This window comes from Schistocerca nitens, chromosome 10 (genome assembly GCF_023898315.1).
Source record: "Schistocerca nitens isolate TAMUIC-IGC-003100 chromosome 10, iqSchNite1.1, whole genome shotgun sequence".
Lineage (NCBI taxonomy): Eukaryota > Metazoa > Arthropoda > Insecta > Orthoptera > Acrididae > Schistocerca > Schistocerca nitens.
Window position 1 is genome coordinate 16,337,608 of NC_064623.1, and position 25,462 is coordinate 16,363,069.

The window sequence follows — 25,462 nt, forward strand, 5'->3', positions numbered from 1 at the left end:
TTTAAAAGTGGCAGAGTCGAGTTCTCTCTCCTCAAAATCCTCCATAAAAAGATTGGCTACCAGGGGAATGCGGCAAATCATATATAGGGCGAACAACACGAACTGTGCAGGAACGCATTGTGGAACACCAACGGCATACTCGCCTTCTCCAACCCACCAAGTCCGCAATCGCCGAACATTGTATTTCCACAGACCATTCCATGAATTACAACGACACAAAAATTTTGGCCCATACATCAAACTTTTGGAGCTCGATTATCAATGAAGCTGTGGAAATAAGATTGTCTGACAACGAGACTCTCATCAATCGAGATAGCGGTTATCAGCTGAACTCTGCTTGGAATCCTGTTATAGAGAAACTTCGTAGTCGACGTAGTTATCTGCATAAAGATGGAAATCGACCTGACACCGATACGCCAGGCTTTCACAGTGGAGGGCGCGAGGCGCAGCGCACGGAGCCGTTATGAACGCGCACGCTGAGCTGCGCATGCGCAATGTCACCTCAGAAGGCTTTAAATAGCGGAGCTCAGCGCGTACTCGCCAGTACTACTACAGTGGCATTCACCTGAAGATGGCCAGAAGACTCTGCGCCGAAATATCGTGGCAGGAAGTTACTGATATCGGGCAGTTCTCCCGTGTTTTTATGGAACAGAACTGCTGTTATTTTCTATATACAGAAATGATCAGGCAGGGCAGAAAATGCGGTTGTTTGCTGATAATACTGTGGTATACAGGAACGTGCTGTCATTGAGTGACTGTAGGAGGATACAAGATGACTTTGAGAAAATTTCTAGTTGGTGTGAGGAATGGTAGCAAACTTTTAAGTTATGCAGATGAGTAGGAAAAACAAAGCCGAAACGTTCGAATATAGCAACAGCAGTGCACTGTTCGACACAGTCGTCATTTAACTATCTGGGTGTAATGTTACAAAGTGGTATGAAATGCAGCAAGCATGTAAGTATTGTGTGGGAAAGGCGAATGGTCGACTTCGATTTATGGGAAGAATTTCAGAAAAGTGTAGTTCATCTGTAAAGCCTGCATACAGAATACGAGTGAGATCTATTCCTGAGGATTGCTCGAGTGTTCGTGACCTCACTAGCTCGGATTAAAGGAAGACACTGAAGTAATTCAGAGGTGAGCTGCTTGATTTGATAGTGGTAGGTTCGAACAACATACAAGTGCTACGTAGGTGCTCTGGAAACTCAAGTAGGAATCCCTGTATGGAATGCGACATTCTTTCTGAAAAAGATTTATTGAGAAAATTTAGACAACCAGCATTTGAACCTGACTACACAACGATTCCACTGGCACAAACATGTATTTCGTGTTAGGAGCATGAAGATAAAATACGAGGAATGGGGGCTCATAAGGTGGTATGTAGAGAATCATATTTTCCTCATTCTGCTTGTGAGTGCAACAAGAAAGGAAATTATTGGTGGTGGTATAGAATATCCTATGCTACACACCACACAGCGGTTTTTGGCGTGTGTACGCAGAAGTAGCAAGAGCTAGATCTTTCTATAGAGTAAGTGGGAGTAAGTGGTTGGTGACTCAGAAAAACGTTGCAGTAGATCTTCAGTTATGAAATCTCTCTCCAATCACATCACAGAGCGGAATGAAGATTCCATTACTGGCCGGTGCAATAGTGTCCCACCCTACATGCTGAATTTGTGACTATAGGATGGACCATGGCGCAGACTAATATATTATGGAGGATGTACATGTGTGTGTTTTCATGCCGTATTTGTGCACTATCAAAAGAATAGAAACAAAGAAATATCAGCTCTATAATTTGCTGCATCAATTCAGAAAAGACAGTTTCCAAGCAGCTGGCATATCAACCCATTTGACACTTCACTATGAAAGAGGCTCAGCAGAGTGAAAGCACTTGTTACGTCACTCTGGAAGATGCAAGCTGCAAGAAACTGACTCACTTCTCCCAACTTTGTCGTCACACTGCTCCTTGGGCTCTTTGGTCACTCGCTGATTCACTACTAGGTATCCTCTCACTGCTCCCATACCGTTCCCCAATCCATATGGAGCAAGATGCAAGGCACCTCATGCACTGAGTCGCCTTCAAATACTCTTGGCTCATTCACTGACTCAACTTGGAACTCGATTCGATTCTTTCTTGATTCAGGACTCTCCATTTCAGCTTATTATGAATATTATCCATCATAATAATAATAGTATGTTGTTGTTGTTGTTGTTGTTGTTGTATCTTCAGTCCTGAGACTGGTTCGATGCACCTCTCCATGCTACTCTATCCTATGCAAGCTGCTTCATCTCCCAGAACGTACTGCAGCCTACATCCTTCTGAATCTGCTTAGTGTATTCATCTCTAGGTCTCCCTCTACGATTTTTACCCTCCACGCTCCCCTCCAGTACTAAATTGGTGATCCCTTGATGCCTCAGAACAAGTCCTATCAACCGATCCCATCTTCTAGTCAAGTTGTACCACAAACTCCTCTTCTCCCCAATTCTATTCAATACCTCCTTATTAGTTATGTGATCTACCCATCTAATCTTCAGCATTCTTCTGTAGCACCACATTCCGAAAGCTTCTATTCTCTTCTTGTCCAAACTATTTACCACCCATGTTTCACTTCCATACATGGCTACACTCCATACAAATACTTTCAGAAGCGACTTCCTGACACTTAAATCTATACTCGATGTTAACAAATTTCTCTTCTTCAGAAACGCTGTCCTTGCCATTGCCAGTCAGCATTTTATATCCTCTCTACTTCGACCATCATCAGTTATTTTGCTCCCCAAATAGCTAAACTTCTTTACTACTTTATGTGTCTCATTTCCTAATCTAATTCCCACAGCATCACCCGATTTAATTCTACCACATTTCATTATCCTCGTTTTGCTTTTGTTGATGTTCATCTTATACCCTCCTTTCATGACACTGTCCATTCCGTTCAACTGCTCTTCCAAGTCCTTTGCTGTCTCTGACAGAATTACGATGTCATCGGCAAACCTCAAAGTTTTTATTTCTTCTCCATGGATTTTTATACCTACTCCAAATTTTTCTTTTGTTTCCTTTACTGCTTGCTCAATATACAGATTGAATAACATCGGGGAGAGGCTACAACCCTGTCTCACTCCCTTCCCAACCGCTGCTTCCCTTTCATGCCCCTCAACTCTTATAACTGCCATCTGCTTTCTGTGCAAATTGTAAATAGCCTTTCGCTCCCTGTATTTTACCCCTACCACCTTCAGAATTTGAAAGAGAGTATTCCAATCAACATTGTCAAAAGCTTTCTCTAAGTCTACAAATGCTAGAAACGTAGGTTTGCCTTTCCTTAATCTAGCTTCTAATATAAGTCGTAGGGTCAGTATTGCATCACGTGTTCCAATATTTCTACGGAATTCAAACTGATCTTCCCCGAGGTAGGCTTCTACCAGTTTTTCCATTCGTCTGTAAAGAATTCACGTTAGTATTTTGCAGCTGTGACTTATTAAACACGGTCTTTGATTAATTTGCACGGAGATGACCACACTCGCTGCTGCCTCCATGGTGTCACTCATATGCATCAGTTCTTCTGCACATCTACACACATCTTTGGCTAAGGGGAGATGTGTGATTTTCTCTGTCTCTGCCTGAATCCCCTTAAGTCCATATGGAATGTTTCTCTCATTAGCTTTCTGAGCACCAGGTTAAAAAATATTGATGACACACCATCTCCTTGGCACAACACTTTGTTTATGTAAAAGTTCTCAGTCGCTTGTTTCCTAAGCTTCACTTTGCATTTTGAATAAGTGAGACAAAATCTAACTGGGCTGTTGAGTTGCATGGGTGTTCTAAACTCAGTTAGGCAATTCAACAGACTCTCCCAGTCGATGGTGTAACATTCCTTCTTAACCTGAAAGTTATGAAAAGCATATGAAGGACTCCACCATATTCACACATATTCTTAGTAAACTGTTGCTGTAGAAACATGTTGTCCCCGGTTAAATGGTGCTTTCTGAAACTCCCCAATATTTACCAACCAACTCTTCTGCAAGCAGCTAGATTCTATCCAGTGTTCAACTGCACAAGATTCTATAGCAGATGTCAAGGAGGGTAGTTCCCCTGTAGTTCGTGGATTCTATTTTGTCTCCTCCATAATCCAGATCATCTTGATTATTTGGTGAATTTTCTTGTGGAGTATCTCCACTTCAGCATGAATGACTTCTGCTTGGATTCCATCTACTGCTGGACTTTTGTTCTTCTTCAGCTGCATTATTTGCTTCATTATTTCTTTCAATTTGAGTGATAGCTAATCTAAATGCATAATGTCAGGAGGTTGAAATTTGAACAGATCTTCTGGTTCATCATAGTTGAGGAGCCCCCAGAAGCATTGTTTCCATGTCTCAGCAATGTCTAAAATATTAGTGAGTATGGTCCAGTTATTGTCCTTAATGAACTTCTTAATGAAGTTAATTTTACAGTACATCTTTTGTGACTTTTCCAAGGAAATCCTTTTGAGTGTCCTCTATCATTCCTTTGACAAATGTTCTCTTTGCTCTCCTCAGCATTGCTTGGTTAGTTCTCAGTACTTCAACCATCCATCGAGCGAAATCTGCACCTTGTATCCAGCCCTCCTTGGCTTCTCCTACTGGATAATACCAAAACGCATTTGTCCCAAAATCAAATCTTATTTCCCCTGTCCTCTTCTTGGTGACTGCATTTGCCACTTCATTTACAGCATCTTTGACTTTTTCCCAGACTGCTTCTGTGTCCTTTGTGAATTCTCTCACTGCAGAATTTCAAATCTGTTGCCAAGTTGGAGCTGAAATTTAACTTACTTTGTAGTATCTTCGAATGCATCTATGTGGTAGCGTACTAATTTCTTAAGATTGTTTCTGACTCTGTAAGTGGTGCTTGTAGCAGCTTTTCACTAGGAAGCAGTCAGTCCTGCATTCAGCATCCTATACTGTCTTTACATCCATTATCCCGTTCTTAGCTTTTATGTCAATTGCAATTTCTATCTGTTCTACGATCTGGTGACTCTCAAGTTGATTTGTGTATATCCTCCCACTGAAAATTTATGCTGTTGATGAACCTCCCTTTCAATGTTGCAAAGGTTGTGAAACTGATGCTATTGGTGTTGCTAAGCTCATCTAAACTGTCTTTCCCAGTTGTTATAAGTAATACATCTTGTCTTTCCACTTCAGCATTGCCCTGAAGGACTTAAACATTGTTACTTAGGATGCCATCCACAACTACCTTCAGTTCCATGTAGAATTCATCTTTCATTTGGGATATGCTTTTTTCTGTGCATGCATGGCATTTTACATCTCATTTCTGTTGTTAATACTACTATCCTAGAGATCACTAACGAGAGCCTTGCTCACACAAAATCCCATCCCCAAAGTGTCGGGTTTTCACAGCTCCCTTAAAAACAGTTTATACTTTTCAACATCAAGGGTACGAGTATCGTCTTGATGAGCCTTCTGTAAAATGAGAGTAAATCGATCCTGCATCTTTCAATCCCCTTGAATAAATTTATTGAGACACGTTGTATATGAACTACGAATATTTGATGTTCCAAATTGTATACCTTGTTCTCACAGTTTTCATATGTCTTGTATTATGAAATTCTAAGGGTTCCTTGTAGTCTGTTTTTTACTAAAAAGTTTTCTCCGAGGGGGGTGATAACACATCACTGACACTCGACCTGCGGGACCAACATTTTTAATTCTGGGGTAACCATTCCCTAGATGAACTGCTTTCTCTACAGCTGTTCAGTTTCATTTCCCCTTTTCTTCAAAGGATGAAGGGTAGGCAGTGAGAAGATAGAGCACTCTGACATGCGCTGCATTTGGTTCACCAACTCACGACATGTCTGGCATGGGTGACACAAACCTCTCTGCTCACATGGACAATGCTACTTTCAGGTGTTGTCTCCTGGAGAGGAAAGGTTGTTATCACCAAATATCTGCTCTAAAATGACTGTAACAATAAGGGGCAACATTCCCAACTCGAAATCACCTGCCATGCTTAGGGCAATCATGTTTTCCAAAAAGAGCTTTTACTGAAAACGAAATGTATGACCTTTCAGAAAACTTAAAACTACAATGCAAATAACAGAAAATTATGAATTCTGTTTATACATTGTTTCAAAAATGTTTAAAATAACAGGAGCAGTGATCTTCAATTAAAAAGGTGGAACATCTTCCTTTCATTTATTTTTATAAGTGGATGGTGAGTCGTGAGGTCAGTTCATTCAAGTGAGTGTGTAAGTGGTTCTCAACTGATCTCTGAAATGGCAGGTGTTGCCTATCTCTAGTCATGGCCCTGCCTCCATGTCTCAACCATGAGGATCGAGAGGCCACTGATGTAGAAGTGCATCTATATGGTATGATCTCAGGTCTTCCATTGGCATGACACACATGGGTCTTCCCATGGACTGTCATGCTTTGAGCATACTAAATGCTGGGTTCCATACCTTACTTGGTTGGGAACCACTTATTAGCATGTCATCTACAGCAATCTCTGCAGCCTCTTCTGAAATGCAACTTCAGAACGTGTTGGTGTCTTTTAACACCTTATTTTATTCTTCTATATGTGAGGTGTGCCCAAAATGTTTAGCCATATTTTTTGTTACTTCTTGTAAAGTTACCATTGTCCTTTCTAGCTTTTAAAGCACATTTTAGACTGGCAGAAATGTGATGACTGATTTTATGCTTCTATGGAAGGTGAATATGTATGTGGATATAACCACAAAACAGGGGAAGAGAGATGATACTGCTCAAGGTACTGCATCCTCGTCTATCAGGAGGAAGTATTAAATTCATATTTTTTTTTTATTTTTACATTTTCAACGAACCATTATAAATGAATATTCGAACGTTCCTTTTAATACCACACTGGTTGAATTCTCCCACACTCTCGAAATACTGACCTAGTTTCTCATTCATCATGCATTAAATCTTAAGTGAAATAAGCAAATTACAAAAAATGGTGAAAAAGTTTTATTGCATTACCAAATTCTTGGCTTGTATTTTTCATGAAAGGAAAACAAAACACAGGTATTTCCATTCTGCTTTGGAGTGCAGCTATAAACAGCAATTACATTGTCTTGTTAGCATCAAGTTGTAAGGTACTCATTTAATGCAAATGTCGAACACATAATAGACTTTACTGCATTTGGAAAAAAAATCACCATTCTTGCACAGAGTAAAGTACTGCTCAGCATCACATTACATAAGAGTTACAGGTCATTTCATATAAAAAAGTGATTATCAGACAGTAATGCCACATTGTCTCAAAACATTCTACCTTTGTGGAAAGTGTTTCACAGATTTTTAATTATTAAAAGCCTTACTGCCAAGTTCTTTCAAGGTCTTTGAATTCACACTTGGGTACAATCGTAGTGTAGTTCCAACTAATACATAATTTTCTTTAACACAGTGTCAAACAATTGCCTGCCAGTCTTTTTGACACCAATATAGCACTGAAGATATGAACCAAACAGCAAATGTGAGCTTTACAACATGTGTTAGCAGGTATACCCCATTATGCCAAAAGCAGGAACCACATGCATAGCATGATGGTCAAGGATGAAGAATATTTATGCTGCATAACTTCACATACACAAATGCTGCAGATATAGGCATTACTAACTGGTAACACCACATTATTTTAACACATTTATGAAGTAGACTGAAAGAAATATTTATATTCACAACAAGATTGTCTCCCATAAAATAACTAGGATTCACATCCGCAATCAATCTATATTCCTCTTCAGTAATATTGAGATATTCTCGTTTACTAATAACAAAAACGTAACTTCACTAAGAAATCAACTACTTGTCCAAAGAAGTACCCTCAATGTTACTGCAACATAAACAGCAGCACAGTCACTATAATAATAATAATAATAATAATAATAATAATAATAATAATAATAATACATTAATGAGTTAAAAAACAATACATTCTTGTTAACAAAAAACTTGGCTTTCAACATATGCGTGTAATACACACATTAAAAACCAACACTGAGTCTATGACTTCAAATGAATGTAACAAAGGTATAAATTTCTGCTGAAGAGGAACAGAGTCCAGTATTAACATCTTGCCTTAAATTTGAACTTCTACAGATTGTAGACAAATATCTGCACCAATTAATTTGTCTTCCAGCAAACACAGAGGTATGTAGTAGACATTCAAATTTGCAAGTCCTGCTGGACTGAATCCGTTGCTTGTAAAATAATTCCAGTAGATGAGCAATATCACACCTGAAGTGTCAACAGTTCCACTTATTTAACACAACTACTAAATATTCTATTTCATTACTACTGCACTCTGGGTTGCACTGCACATCATCTTCCTGTTAACAGTAACAGGTGCCGAACGAACACAATGCTCATCAAAAATTGTGCATGGCACTCTTTTTACTATGGGTGATTGCACATTTCCATCTGATATTTTAATATTGTACAATTATTCTTTGTGAAATGAGATATGCTAGGTTTCTTTGGGTGTTTCTGTATAGGAAATTTCATAAATTCTGAAGTTGATTATGTACCTAGTCAATAAAAGATTTAATATGAAAACTACCAACACCTGTTCTAGAAATCCAATTCAAACAAATTATATCTTCCAGGGCACAAAATGCACAATTTCAACAGGCAAGAGGCAGGTCAGTTCATTCACAGTTGTTAGCACTTAATTCAAAGCATGCAACAGGCTAACTTACTCAGACAGTTAAACATATATTTATAATATTTATTCATTTCTCCACTTCATTATTTTCCATATCTTTTCAAAATATCCAGCTGCTCATTCTTACATGCCTGATACTTTAATGAAAAAATAGAGACAACTACTCCAGTACCACAATGCCATAAATTTCATTACCTTCCATATTTAAAAAATCACTGATACTGATACTCAACCCAATTTGTGAAGTGAAGGATGACACTCTAAAGATTTATGCTATTGTAATGCTAATTAAGGTGAGTGATTCATGTTTTGAGATCTTGAAAGGCATTTTCTGAACACACGTCAGTTGTGAGTGAAGAAACACTGTACAGCAGATTTAATGTGACAAAGTAGAAAAACTTCACACACTATTTTTATTGATTAGGTGACTTACATATGAAGCAAAATGAGGTCATCAATGTTTCTTTTCTTTTTGGTTCAGGCACTGTATTCCAAAAATAAAAATGAAGAAACATATAAAAAGATTCCTTTGGTTATTAGTTTTATTTGTTTGATGATTACATGATTGTTGCCTCAGTATTAGAGAGCATGTCTCACGATCTTAGAATGCATCCTTACTGAAGCTGCTTCATGTGGCATTGACAGTGTGGTTATTATGTATCTTCTGATCTCACCCCCTTTTGTAAGTACTATACTTAGCTCCACACAAGCCCACAGACAAATTGAAATGAATAACTTGTCTCAAACAAAACAGCTAATAGGGGTATAATACACTTTGGCATAAATTTGACATTGGATGGTACAAATCTAAGTGTAGGAGTGAAGACCACCTTATGTGAATTGTTATCCTGGCAACATAAGAAATAGTTATTAAGGCCACTCTATGATGCAGTCAGCCTTGAACCTTGAAATACAATTATATATGACATGTAGGAATATGTTGTGCATTGACTAGTTCTGTCAAATTGTCAACACATTTTTAAAGGAAGCAATTTTGGAATCAAATTCAATCATAGCCTGGCTTATGCTGTTTAAAACTATGGTATGTCAGATACAGGAAACTATATGGTATAGGAATACACACACCTTATTCAATCTGATGCATGAAATAATAAGCCACTGATGACAACATAGTCAAAATTGATGCGTACAACAGGTATGGATCCCAATTTCTCACTTGGAGCACAAATATATTTCAAGCAGGCAGCCAACTACACAGAAAGCTTCAGATACTCATTGAAATGTAAGTGGGCAACCCGACTTACTACTTTGTCATTACATTCTTAAATTGCCCATTACACTGAATATGATACAGTGTTCTTTTTCACAGTATATGTCATCACTCCTACTAACTACAGTTTCTGTATGTAGTTATTTTCAGACACAACTGAAACTGTAATCTTCCTGGAAACACTGGAACTGTGCAAGCACATCAAATAGTAAATAAACTGAACCCAATTCTCTGTAAGACTATAAACTGTTTTGGCTAGAAACCTTTTCACTTACATTAAACTCTTGCTAAAATCTGCTTAAGTACTAGACTTGTGTCATGCATGCATATATATAGAGGTAAACACAAACATACAACATACATATAAAGGGAAACATATCAATAAATAACAAAAGTGTGATACCCTTCGTCTTTTACAGTCAGCTACACAAAGACACACATAGAGATACATTTAATGTTTCAAAGAAATTAAAAAGTGTCACCAAGTGTGACAAAATAAGGCACCTCCAGAAACTTCTCTTCTTATTGTATACTTATAAATGGTAAAACACTTAGACTTTCCTATATGCGGTGTGTGTGTGTGTGTGTGTGTGTGTGTGTGTGTGTGTGTGTGTGTGTGTGTGTGTGTGTGTGTGTGTGTGTGTGTGTGTACATGTCCGTGTAAGGAACGACAAAACCTTTCAGTCAACACTGGAGAACCAATCACTATAGCACTCTGGTTACAAACATGTGGCGTGGAATGTGTAATAATGAAACTAAAAACACTACTTTCCACGAACACATTCAGCCACTGCCTATATTATGGCACATGCCCATCTATCGCTCTGGCACTTCGAGACGCAACAGCACAGTATTTTTATTTTAGTTCCACTATTTAAGTCACAACGAGCAATACAGTTTGAATGAAGCACATCACGCATGTGTTCTTCGGTCAGGGTTTGGTGTTTTTGGAACACTATATCAGCCAGCAATGTTGCTCCTCTTGTCCTCATTCTTCTTCAAATTCATCCGCAAGTAGAGAATTTATAGATGACGCCTCTTCAGTCCCAGTTTTGACATGAAAGTGATTTTATCTGAAAAAAAATAGTATTAATCGAGTGATAAGAACATTCATAAAACAGCTGTGCAGGTACTAACAGAATAGAAGTACTTTATCTGGACTACCAGATGTACAACAGGTTCAGTTATCCTATGAAAGGAATAAATATAATCACAAAATGCAATGGCAATGTTTAGGCATATCTTCCTCGTACCGAGAATTTTAAAAATGGTGGTAGAGGTGAGTAGAAAGGAAAGAGAAGAAATTAGAACATAATTGGAGATTCAACAGAGGGATTAATAATGCTGCCAACAGCACTAAAATAGTTCGTTTAAGTTTGAGGACTAAGATTACTGGATAGCAACTACGAAACCAACAGCTGCCTCTACCAACACAGTCAGCTTCTAGCAACCCTGTGTGCCTGTTCTTCATGAATGATCCAGTTCTGTTGACTTACCTCCATCTCTCGCTCTCCTTCCCTTATGTCAGTGCACACTATTTGTACTGTGGGTAAGGAATTTTGATGTACAGTCCCATGCAGCAAACCATTACCTCCAAAGGTTCTGCTCCCCTGTCCACCACCACTCATTTTGGATCTATTACGTATCTTCAAAGTACAACGTATTGTTCATATTCAGGATGGCTTATCAGGAACCAATACAACATTCTCGAATCAAGCGTTCTGTTGCATGCTAAATCATTAACACAGGGCCATACATTTACTTGAGAAAACCTCAGAACTGATTTGTTTCCCAACAGTTAACCTTTTTTGTTCAAGTCTTTAAAGATGATACTAATGCTTCAAAAGGTACAAAGGGGGCTTCAAAAAGAATAACCTGATTTTAACTACTTATATTTATTGATAAACACATTCTGCAAGACTGACAAGTTGCACCATACTCAAAAAATCTTGAAGTTTCTTGCAGTGTTATCACGACTACTTTTTAACCTGATTAAAAACCATGCCCAATAGTAGGAAGAAACCACAGGTCACACCCATTTACACGATGAGTGGCAGCAGTCATTCGCAAAACTGCCGTCCAATACCTATGACAATCGTGAGCTGTAGAATCTTCCAGCATATACTTAGCAGGACTGAAACAAGGTACCTGGAATGGACTGCGGAAACATTAGTCGTAGAAACCAAGCTAGTGGTTTTCTCACAAGACATGGACCAAGGGCAGAGAGATGAAGACCATCTTAACTTCCGAAAAGCACTTGACACACTGGCAAAACGACACCTGTCAATGTAAGCACAGTCATATGGGGTATCAAACGATGCACCGTCTTCGACGGAAGTAGAAAAGCCCCAGCTATATATACTGTTCATTTTGCATGTTAATGACCTTGCACACAATATTAATAGGATCATGAGACTTCTTGCAGCTGCTGCACTATCTGTAATGAAGTACTATCTGAAAAATGCCGCACAAATATTTGGTCAGTTCTTTGTTGGACATCAGTTTGCTTCTAAGATTGTTAACTCGCTGTAAATGTTCAGAAATATGAACAGTTCACATTACAAAACGAAAACGCGTAGTTTCCTATAACTCCAACATCAATGAGCCATAGTTATTGGAATTGGTCAACTCATACAAACACCTGGACATAACAATTAGTACACTGAAGAGTCAAAGAAACTGGTACACCTGCCTGGTATCATGTAGCCGCCCCCGCCCCCCAAGTGCGCAGAAGTGCCGCAACACTACGTGGCATGGCCTCGAATAATGTATGAAGATATGCTGGAGGGGATGACACCATGAACCCTGCAGGGCTGTCCGTAGATCAGTAAGAGAGCGAGGGAGTGGAGAACTCTTATGTACACAATGTTGCATGACATCCCAGATATGCTCAAGAGGAAGTGTTTATACTCAGAAGAGTGTTCCTGTAGTAATTCTGGACGTGTGGGGTGTCGCATAGTCCTGCTGGATATGCCCCACTCCGTCGGAATGCACAGTGGACATGAATGGATGTACGTGATCAGACAGGATGTCACCTGTCAGAGTCGTATCTAGACATATGAGGTGTCCCATATCACTTCAACTGCACGTGTCCCACCAGCTTCAACAGTCCCCTGTAAATATACAGGGTCCGTGGATTCATGAGGTTGTCTCCATACAAGCGCTCAATACAATTTCAAACGAGACTTGTCCAACCAGTTACCATGTTTCCAGTTATCAACAGTCCAATGTCGGTGTTGACGGGCCCAGGCGAGGCGTAAAGCTTTGTCACGTGCAGTCATCAAGGGTACGAGGAGACCTTCGGTTTCGAAAGCCCATATCAATGATGTTACGTTGAGTGATTCACACTCTGACACTTGTTGATGGCCCAACATTGAAATCTGTAGCAATTTGAGGAAGGGTTGCACTTCTGTCACGTTAAAAGATTCTGTTCAGTCGGCGTTGGTCCCGTTCTTGCAGGATCTTTTTCAGCCTCAGCAGTATCGGAGATTTGATATTTTACCGGATTCCTGACACTCACGGTACACTCGTGTAATGGTCGTACGGGAAAATCCCCACTTCATCGCTACCTCGGAGATGCTGCGTCTCGTCGCTGGTCCGCCGACTATAACACCACTCAACCTCACTATAACACCACTCAAACTCACTCAAATCTTGATAACCTGCCATTGTAGCAGCAGTAACCGATTTAACAACTGCGCCAGACAAATTGTTGTCTTATACAGGCGTTGCCGACAGCAGCGCCGAATTGTGCGAGTTTAAATATATCTGTATTTGAATGCGCATGCGTATACCAGTTTCATTGCTCTTGTAATGGTTCTTTATATACGTGACCATTACGGCACTCCAACCCCAGTTCTCGATACCAGTAATATCGTACTACTTTTGTGCGAAGTAACAGACGTATTTTTTTGACAATATTCACATTTGGTTTTATTAATGTATAGGTGCTCCGATGTATCGATATATTATAGTTATATGGTTCTTGTCTGTATCCATTTCTATAAGACTGTCATAGTCTTTGACTTACTTGTAACCGTTTCGGCGCGAATGCGCACAGAGCAGTCTTTGTTTCACTTTGCGGAAGTTAAGTTGTTATTTCGCTTTGTAAAAGAACAGTCAAATCTTGTGTTTGGTTAAAGTGGAAATTAAATATATGAAGTTTGATACAGAACAGTTTTCTTGATAATGTGACAATTAAGAAGAAGTATATGTGAATTTACAAGAAGTTTAATAAAAATGTCGATCGTGAACACCAAGTAAAAAATTATCATACCATTGTTCTGATCTGGGAATATTTGATCATTAAGAATTTCCTGAAAAATGCATTTGTTAGGTCTTCAAATATTGCTAAAATACAGATCTGGACCTTCTAGCAGTCAAAGTGGAATCACCCTAGAATCAACAAGATGAGCCATAACAACTTCGACGAAATCTACGTGGGAATCCATTCAAGGTAAGTGCCAAAATTAATGACTATTTTACAGTGACTTCATTATTTCCATTCTGACGGTACCATCCACAGTCAATAACTTTGTTGTTACCCGATAAAGCGAACATATGCTGCGTGAGCAACGTTATTAATCTGATTTCTAAGCTACTTCGCCAGTGGTGGTGGTATTGTTAGAGGCTTCATGTAGATGTATGAAAGGGAATGATCACAACACGCCTAATAGCAGGAAAGGCAGGTGGCCGACTTCGCTTCATTGGCAGAACACTGGGAAAACGCATTCAGTGTGCAAAGGAGAGTGTGCTCGTGCGACCCAGCATATAATACTGCTCAACTGGTCCAAGGTTTGTTTGTCTCCTGGAAGATCTGAAAAATCTGCACTGGCAGAAACTTTAAGGAAGGCGCCACCTAAGCCGTGGAACCATACTTAAAAATTTCAAGAACCAAATTTAGTGAAGAATCTAAGAATATATTTTAATTCCTTACGTTTCGCTCCCATAGGATCTGCAAAGCGAAGATTGGACAAATCCTAGGGCGCACAGACGTATTTACGCAATCACTGAACCGGAGCGCAATGTACGGAAGAAAAGGGCCGAAGCCCTAATCAACTGGCGTACTGGGTAGTACCCCCTTGCCATGCACTTCACAGAGTGATTTTCACAGTAGAGGTTTAGACTGTAAGACGTTATAAATTACGAAAAAACGCACATCCCGGAATGGAAACGTGTGCTGATATACCAGGCGTGGCCTAGAAATGTGGACGTGTGCCTATCCACGCATCGATCGTGCTCGCAACCTCTGTCCGGAGCACGACGCCGTTTCCACTGTGCGGGAGGCTTGTGTGTGCTGCAGCTGAAGTAGCACGAGTCACCGCTCGCAGCCCAGCGTCACGTTCGTTGGTGTTTTGTGGGTCGTTTTGCCTGCGGTGGGAAACATCCCTCGTTGGCACACTCAATCAGAAGAGACATGATGTCAGTGCAAAGGTTACAAAATTACAGTTCATAACATGTAGCTCCACTTTTTGATGTTCAAGAATTTCTGCTCTTCAGATTTATTTCCTTGGTATTACCACTCTGAATTTTCTTTTCTCTCTGCTTCGACCAGCGTAATTTACTTTGCAACACAAATAACGAAACTCATCAACACTTTAAGTGTGTCCTTTCCTAAATTAATTGCCTCAACATCACCTGCTTTAACTCGACTACATTCTGTTACCCTTGTTTGACTTCAGTTGATGTTCATCCTTTAGCTCCTTTTCAAGACACCATCTTCCAGTCCATTGTCGTCTCTGACAGGACTACAATGTCATCGGCAAAAAGTCGAAGTTTCAGCATCTTTTCTTTGAAGTTTCGAACCCCTTCCAGATTACTTCTCAGTTCCCTTTAACGCTTGCTCAGCGTACAGATTGAGTGACATCGTGGATACGCTACAACTCTGTCTCAGCCCCTTCTACCGACTTCCTTTCACATTAAAAATGCTGTAAATGTAGATTTGCTCCGCTCGTTCCTACATTTCACCGATCGGAATCTAAACTGATCTTCCCTGATGACGGCAGATCGCACATAGATACTGAATATTGACGGAAACATACTGCATCCTGTGATTCTTAGGCAAACAGAGGCGTTGCTACGCGCTCTCTAGTATAAAAATTCTCCGCGTCTTCTCTGCGGAAAGAGCGGCTGTAAGTGACAGGCCTCAAAATAGATCCGTCCTCCTCCTCCTCTATTAATACCTACCGCAGGGTTCCGTTCTCCGTGCTAGACTTGGTGTCTGGTTAGCTCACCCTACTACATTCACGTCGACGTCTTACACACATGGAATGGTTTCGAAGAAGAATGAAGGACTATTTTTTTTTTTTAAGTCGTCATCCACAACGACGTTCCTGTCTGCATCCCATGACGTTTGTTCATTCCAATAGTTGGTGTCTCAAGCTAGAACCACAGGCTGCATAAAACGTGATTCCAGGTTCATTTGGCTTTTTGTATTCGTTTCCTGTTAAACCTACATTCGTATTCGGAAGGCAAAGGCCTCGAACGAAATCTGTTCTTGGTTTAATTCCTTGGAAGCTGATAATGATCACGACGAATATGATGACGACGGCGTTGGGTATTATTTTGTTGTTGTTATCGGCTATTACCAGCCACGCTGTGGTTCAGCAAAAGAAGGAAAAGAGAAAACACGCATTTCTAATGTGTATGGTAATTGGACATACTTTCTAATCATCTCCTCCCCCCTCTCTTTGCCCATCTACTCTTCCTTCCCCCTTTCTCTGTCCATCACCCACTCCCTCCCTCCCCCCCCCCCTCTCTCTGCCCATCTCATCCTCCATCCTCCCCCTCTCGATGCCCAACTTCTCCTCACCCCTTGCAGAGGTCTATCTTCCGCTCCTTCCCCTCTCTCTCTCTCTCCATGTTCTCCTGAACTTCCCTCCCCCTCGTGCTGTCCATCACCTCCTCGTCCCCCTTTTCTGTGTCCATCTTCTCTTCACCTTTTCTCTCTACCTCCTCCTTTCCACTTTCTATATTCATTTCCTCCCACCCCTCTGTGCATCTCGTCTTCCCCCATTCTCTGACAGTGACGGTTTTTACCCGTATATATTGTTATCGCAAATTCCGATTGTGTAGGAGTATTCTAATCACAAGTCGATAAGCCATAAATACAACTCTCCCGTTTCCTTTCACCATTTCAGTACTATAAATTTTGTAAATACCGTACATTTACACCGGGCGCTTCTCCTAAGAGTCATCGGGTGCACTCTCTTTCGGGTTTCGGCAGATATTTGCACTTTCGTGTTCACATTGTGTAACTGGAGACAGCCCAAACGATTACTGCTCGACGCGTCGTTCACAGGACGCCCAGTGTCAACAGATTGCGTTGGTTTGTTTCCTATCTCTAACAAATTCCTTTCAAAACCCGAATTTCGCGTGCCCGTTCGATAGAGCGGTCCCGAATTACTCTATTCCGATATTCGTTGCATATTAACAGCAAAAGACAAAGAATAAACAGCATTCCATCAGCTAGTCAGCATGCTTGGCGGTAGCAGTCAGCGCGAGCCAGCGCTGGTCAGTCGCTGCTCGAGTACCGGTTATTCTTCGTCCCTTACCATCCCTGTTAATACAAATCCATAAAACGAATATCGCACTGGACTAACTAGGGACCGCTGTAACGAATGGGAACGTAAAATTCCGCTTTAACAATTATTTTGATTGTACCGGGAAACAAACCGCTGTTCGTTAGGGTATCGTGGAAATAACTTTACGAGATTTTTGGTAATAACGTTTCCGCTTTATATATTACATATTTACTTATGTATTTAGTATATATATTAAAAAAACAGATCTATAAAAAACGCGCGTAGTGGAATGCAACGTTGTCTCAAAATTTCGAAGCAATCGGTCAAGAACAGTTGGAGAGTTACGATTTCTTATAAACGAACATTTATATTATTATTACAAGTAAACACAGCAAATGAGATCATTGTGTTGAATTTCGTATTTTATCATCAGTCGGACACTCATCAAGCGTCTAGGACTGCGTAACGTATCGGTAGATAATTCGTGGAGACCCCAGTGAAGTGACTTTTTGGAGTTGGTGCACGAGTATTTTTATCAGTGCCACTGCTTTCCGGGGGCCCACCAAGATCTCTTGACAGTCCTCCCACCTTATCGAGAACCGCTAGTACCACTTTCACTGTCGCTGTATTTCAATTTTCAAGTCCTCGTACCTGACGTGTTTATCAAGATGTTTCTCGTGCACTCTGCTACCTTGAATGGCAATGTCAATGATGCACCCTTTCTTTTTCTTCACAACTGTGATGTCTGGTGTATTGTGTTCCAGCATCCGAGCTGTATGAAGTCGAGAGTTCCACAGCAAACATAATGTAGACATCACTCGTGGATTACGCCTAAGGCCCCTTCCAACTGGTCGACTGCTGCCTACAAGGCAGTACGAGGAGCGGTCTACGATAGTGGGGCGTGTTATCAGCGTGACGCCAATCCCGGCGGCCGTTATTATCAGCAGATGAATACCGATGGTGCCGCTGCTTCGTTATTCAAACAGCCGCTTATCTGTCCTGATGAGGTTGAGTGGATCCCATCCAAGATCTCCCTACCTCAGGAAAATCTCAGGTAATATTGAGAATCGAACCCACGTCGTTCCAGACCAAGGTCAGTGGCGCTAACCATTCAGCTACAATGGCCGTACAAGATACTCAGAATTATTGATTATTGGCTCACAGTTTTGGTATACCGATAACGGTTTGAACAAGTTATCGCCAAGTTGATTACGTTCTCCAAGAATCGCACCAACTAATCATGATATGTTCAGCACAAATGCCTTTTGCATTTGCCAAGAAACCGAAGGATACGGTCTTGGCTCCTGGAAGTTCTTCAGCTTACAATTTGGGGCAAAGCTTGTGTCCGGCATTTACACAGGGACGTCATGCAAAGATTTCTGTTTGCACACTTCTTTTACCTCGTCTACCAAGTCCCCGCACTTGGTCGTCTTCTGACCACAGATAGTTCGCAAATCATCAGTGTTGGCCCCAGGCAGCGAGTTCAGTTTTATTCAGGCAATGAGGGCTTCCATGAGTGGGTGCTTTAGCTGCTCGTGAATCTTCCCGGGTTATATGGTCGAGGTCCACAAAACGAACAAACAGCAGGCCAAAGGGCAAGGGTAAAACACAACGATGGAGAAACAGTTTCTCTTTTATTTAAACAAAAAAGTAGCTACACGCTCGTGCTTCGCAATGGACGTTAGCGAAGGGACTTTGCATACCGTTCCTTTTTATAGGGTTCCACATCAGAATTGGTAAAAACGAAACTCTTACAGGATCACCTTGTCAATAAGCTCCTTATTCTTAGTCAAGAACTAATATATAAATGGAACCTACCGAAAGAAGGAACGCAATCTCGTCATATATTTAAACACGCAATGCGATATCAATGTGTCGGTATATGTTTCTTTGGTATACCACAACGTCACTACGGTAAACACTGGAACTACTTAAGGTGAGCAGACTCCTAAAACTTTAAATTATGGTTTTTTTTCCGTGGTCCCATATCGATGAAACAAAGCTACTCTCAAGTTACCTGTAAAGACCTCCATCAAAATTCGTCTAGTAGTTTTGTAGATTAGCGTATTCGAACAGAGGCAGACACGACGGTTTTACAGCTTTGTTATTACCATTGATATACTGTGTGTTTGTAATCGAGCTTTCGCTACTTGAGCCAGTGTAGACGGTAAACTATCCATCGTACTGGTACCCAGCTTTACAGGAATGATGTCCACACTGCGTGCTGCAGGATTTTCGTTGTTACTGCTGCTAGTGCCACGACTTGTCGCTAGGCGCCGCTACTGGTACGGCGACGTAGGGCTGAAACACGGCCATCGGTGTGCACTGCAGCTGCGGGCTGTCGACGTGGGTCTGGACAGGCTGAGCAGTACAACTGTTTTACCAATGCGACAGAAACAGTGCTGCTGTTCTTTGCGGATATCGACGCATTAAAGGAATACGGAGAGGTGCTCTTTCCGCAGCGGGGGTTACAGAACATGATTCGGAGGTTCGAAGTAACTGGCGACATGGGAATGGCTCCTCGGGGAGGCCGACGGAGAACTGCACCAGACCAATTGTTGCCACGGCTGAGAACGCTGTGTCACGGCAGCTGGACATTCCACGCTCCACCGTCGGACAAGTACTGCGAACAGTTGTGAAGTGCTACCCCTAGTGCGGTCCCAGGCCGTCGTGGGTGGTGATGGTGCACACACTGAGCAACGTTTGCAACTAGAACGTAAACGCGGTACGCAATTAACAAATGTTAAGCTCTCACGTGGGAATTAAAATTTGTTTCCTTCTTCTGCATGTCGTTACAAATGTTACCACAAACTTTCATTGTCATACGACCACTCGTTTTTCTATGGGGTTCTCTCAAGTAGTACAAGAGTAATTATTACCCTTTATATACACCGGGTGTTCAAAAAGTAACAATGCAGTGCCAATGCAGTGATGTGCTAAGTAATGACTGATGTGATTGTCAATTATTAATACAACATTTTGCATTACAAGGGCGATGCACTTGAGAACAATATTATGGAAATGGAAGAGGAAGAGGATGTAGATGAAGATGAAATGGGAGATAAGATACTGCGTGAAGAGTTTGACAGAGCACTGAAAGACCTGAGTCGAAACAAGGCCCCGGGAGTAGAAAACATTCCATTAGAACTACTGATGGCCTTGTGAGAGCCAGTCATGACAAAACTCTACCATCTGGTGAGCAAGATGTATGAGACAGGCGAAATACCCACAGACTTCAAGAAGAATATAATAATTCCAATCCCAAAGAAAGCAGGTGTTGACAGATGTGAAAATTACCGAACTATCAGTTTAATAAGTCACAGCTGCAAAATACTAACGCGAATTCTTTACAGACAAATGGAAAAACTGGTAGAAGCGGACCTCGGGGAAATTCAGTTTGGATTCCGTAGAAATGTTGGAACACGTGAGGCAATACTAACCTTACGACTTATCTTAGAAGAAAGATTAAGAAAAGGCAAACCTACGTTTCTAGCATTTGTAGACTTAGAGAAAGCTTTTGACAACGTTAACTGGAATACCCTCTTTCAAATTCTGAAGGTGTCAGGGGTAAAATACAAGGAGCGAAAGGCTATTTACAATTTGTACAGAAACCAGATGGCAGTTATAAGAGTCAAGGGGCATGTGGTTGGGAAGGGAGTGAGACAGGGTTGTAGCCTCTCCCCGATGTTATTGAATCTGTATATTGAGCAAGCAGTAAAGGAAACAAAAGAAAAATTCGGAGTAGGTATTAAAATTCATGGAGAAGAAGTAAAAACTTTGAGGTTCGCCGATGACATTGTAATTCTGTCAGAGACAGCAAAGGACTTGGAAGAGCAGTTGAACGGAATGGACAGTATCTTGAAAGGAGAATATAAGATGAAGATCAACAAAAGCAAAACGAGGATAATGGAATGTAGTCAAATTAAATCGGGTGATGCTGAGGGGATGAGATTAGGAAATGAGACACTTAAAGTAGTAAAGGAGTTTTGCTATTTAGGGAGTAAAATAACTGATGATGGTCGAAGTAGAGAGGATATAAAATGTAGACTGGCAATGGCAAGGAAATCGTTTCTGAAGAAGAGAAATTTGTTAACATCGAGTATAGATTTAAGTGTCAGGAAGTCGTTTCTGAAAGTATTTGTATGGAGTGTAGCCATGTATGGAAGTGAAACATGGACGATAAATAGTTTGGACAAGAAGAGAATAGAAGCTTTCGAAATGTGGTGCTACAGAAGAATGCTGAAGATAAGGTGGGTAGATCACGTAACTAATGAGGAGGTATTGAATAGGATTGGGGAGAAGAGAAGTTTGTGGCACAACTTGACTAGAAGAAGGGATCGGTTGGTAGGACATGTTTTGAGGCATCAAGGGATCACAAATTTAGCATTGGAGGGCAGCGTGGAGGGTAAAAATCGTAGAGGGAGACCAAGAGATCAATACACTAAGCAGATTCAGAAGGATGTAGGTTGCAGTAGGTACTGGGAGATGAAGAGGCTTGCACAGGATAGAGTGGCATGGAGAGCTGCATCAAACCAGTCTCAGGACTGAAGACCACAACAACAACAACATATCTGAACCATATTTATTTGTATTTTTTTGCAGGTCTGATTTCACTGAAAACCAACGTCTTGTGTGACATCATTGTGAGCCAGGTCATCACGCTGACGACTGAGCAAAGTGTGCCGGCCGAGGTGACCGAGCGGTTCTAGGCGCTACAGTCTGGAACCGCGCGTCCGCAACGGTCGCGGTTCGAATCCTGCCTCGGGCATGGATGTGTGTGATGTCCTTAGTTAGGTTTAAGTAGTTCTAAGTCTAGGGGACTGATGACCGCAGAAGTTAAGTCCCATAGTGCTCAGAGCTATTTGAACCATTTTGGGCAAAGTGTTTCTTGTGGAGCACGTGTTCCGCAATGGAGACAAGTATACCTCAGCAGTAGAACTTGCATTTGCAGCAAAATTCCCAAACTGAAGATGCCTAATCGTAATGCTGTACAGAACCTCATCACCAGGTTTCGAAAGGCCGGAAGCGTTCACAATGCTCTAAAATCAGGTAGGCCAACCACTTCCGAAGACAAAGTGGCGGAGGTGCAAGACATGAGGCTGCGAAGTCCAAAGAAGCCGGTTAGACGTCTAGCTCAGCAGGCCCACGTGTCCGTTAGTCCCGCTCACAAGATCCTCCAGAAGTCACTGTCCACGTATCCCTACATAATGTCGGTCATGCATGAACCGAGAGACAGCGATCGCCCGGCGCCTGTGAACTTTCGCAATTGCTTTCTGTCCTTACTGCAGTACAATGGTGAGGAGATTCTTGGCACAACGCTTTTCATGGATGAGGCACGGTTTCGCCTCTCCGGTTACCTGAATAGCCAGAACAGTCGTTTGTGGACTATGGAGAATCCGCACGAATTTAAGGTGTCCCCACTGCACGATCAAGGTTGGTGTTTGGTGCCCTGTGACTCGCAAACGCGTCATTGGGCCGATCTTCTTTCAGGACACCATAAATGCAGAACGGTACTGCACCTGCATTATGGAACCCCTCCTAGGTGAACTGAATGAGGACGAAATTGGGAATCCCTGGTACCACATCTTCAGTGACCGCATCATCTCTCCAGGACTCTGGTCTCCGCGTTTACCCAGTCTTGGCTCCACCGGATTACTTTCTCTGGGGTAAGTTGAAGGGAAACGCCTATGAAGGCAATCCACACACCGTACGAGAACTTCCAGTCTCACTGACACGTCACATCACTCCCGATGTCAGGCACGTCTTCAAAAAATGCAGAAACGTGTGCAACTGTCTCTTCAATTTTAAGGGGACCACTTCCAGCATGACTTTAATACGGCAAGTTATGAATTGCATAGTTAGTTATTGAATACCCTGTACATCCAGATACAGATAACTGAACACATCGCGAAGATTTTATAGAAACGAAACACCTTACTACTTTTCAGAAAAAAATGTTTATCTCTCCTCCGTCAGCATACTGGATTTATGAGATTCCGCGTACGTGTGGTATAGTCTACTTTGGAACTACCAAGAGAAGCGTAAACACTTGGATAAAGGAACACAAAAATCTTAGCCGACTAGGGAAATGTAAGGGTCAGTCAATAACAATTATGCACGAGTATATAGAGATGATGATGATGATGAAGTCCCATACTCCTTGACAGAGCGTAGGGGAATGATGCGGGAGACCTGCACCGCCGTACTAAGCAAGGTCCTAGTGGAGGTGCTTTTCCATTGCCTTCCCCCGGCCGTAGTGGGCACGAATGATGATGAAGACGACACAACAACACCCAGTCATCTCGAGGCAGGTAAAAACCCCTGACCCCGCCGGAATCGAATCCGGGACCCCGTGCTCAGGAACCGAGAACGCTACCGCGAGACCACGAGCTGCGGACGTATATAGAGAAGCCATCAAATTACAAAACCAACAGGGATCATTTTAACAGAAAAGCAAAGTCCATGAAACTTAGTGATATATGGACAACAGCTGTACAGAATCGATAGATAAATTTTATCTATGACAGACACTTCGATAGTTAAGTTTTATCTCTGACAAGTATTATCTCTGCTGATCACGTGTAAACGTCTAGCACGAAACTCGTTCACAGTATTTACCAAGTCTAACACAATAGTCGTGACGCACTCGTCTCGTTTCTGTTGCCCAGTGCGATAGCAGTGCGCAAAGCATCAGCAAGTGACAGGTTACCTGCTGTGGACTGCCGTAACAGACATGACTTAATAAGGATCTAACAACTTTTAGTACTGTACTTGATAATGGTACAAAGCTGAAATCTGGATAATAGAAAAGATAAAATCATACATAGTCAAATGATGGTTTACTCTTTTAAAAAGTAATGCATGACAGTGACTACGCCATCAACTTAATTTTTTTCTTATGTTGTTGACACTAGCGGAATCTTGCGAAAGCGCAAACGAATCGTATTTGTTCATATTGTTTTTTATAATGTTTTTTTTCTTTTCTTTTTTTTACGAACGGGAAGTTTATAGCGCAACAAATTGCAGCAACATCAAAAAAGACACCACATTTGTCTTTCTTTAGTTTTGTAAGCCGACTGAAAAGTATGAAACGGTACATTACATGACAGTTTATTTACGATTCCCTTGAAACATACAGATATCTACCGAATAATACGGTTTTCTTTTCAGAGCAAAAAAATGTCCAGTAAACAGCAGAAGACCTGATCTTTTGCAGAACGACGTACTCTGTCTACTCAACAACATGTAGTTTTATTCACCACATTTCCAATCAAGTCACTGAACGTGGAACGTAGGACACTTGTATGGAATGCAATACCTACAGTATTTAAGATACCAAATAAATCACCACAATTATAGCTCAAGGGAAAACGAGACAAACGTGACAATAAACCTTCAAAAGCAATAAAACTGTTTCCCAACAAAGAAAAAGCTAACTGCACAATTGTTGCTACACCTGGGCCACAAACGGCTAAAACATACGCTTCTGAATCAAAAGCAACTACCTTTACAAAAATTTTCGAGTATTAGGAAGTCGAGTGAAGCGTAAGAATGTGCGAATTATTAGACTTCATACGGAACTGTTAAGTGTTAAGGAAAGCGCCTATCATAAACAGGGCAACGGGAATATATGCTTCTCTTGCATGCATGGATGAAATGTGTGTATTTTCTTCCCCTCGTTTCGGAGGAGTAAGCTGCAATTACACACATATTCGAAAGTACAGGCTGTATCGAAAAGAATCATCCGATTTGGCATGTCTATATTTCTCAAACTAATAAATATATACAATGAATTTTGTTTTTTGATGAATTGGGAAACTCAAAAAGTGTTTTTCATACCTTTTCGTGGGTGTTCAATATGCCTCCCTTGAGATCCACGGCATATGTTAATGAGGTATTCAAACTGTTCCCACACTGCAGCGAGCATGTCTTGAGTTACGACTTCGACAGCTGCTATTATACGATATCACAGTTCACTCATTGTTGTTGGTAACGGAGGCACATAAACAGAGTCCTTTATGAACCCGCGCAAGAAATAAT

At 41.2% G+C, this 25,462-nt stretch overlaps 1 protein-coding gene across 3 annotated transcripts in view; it reads right to left on the reverse strand.

The window, feature by feature from the left end:
- LOC126210667 (proteoglycan 4-like) overlaps window positions 1–25,462 on the reverse strand; it is a 587,840-nt gene that overhangs the window by 124,989 nt on the left and 437,389 nt on the right. Inside the window, exon 6 of one of the 3 annotated variants that reach the window (XM_049939999.1) lies at window positions 6,954–10,972. The exons of the other annotated variants lie outside the window; for them this stretch is intronic. Within the exon in view, the coding sequence (XP_049795956.1) occupies window positions 10,923–10,972 (50 nt within the window). The 3' untranslated portion in view covers window positions 6,954–10,922. Of the gene's footprint in view, window positions 1–6,953; window positions 10,973–25,462 lie in introns of those variants that run through there. 3 annotated transcript variants of the gene reach the window in all.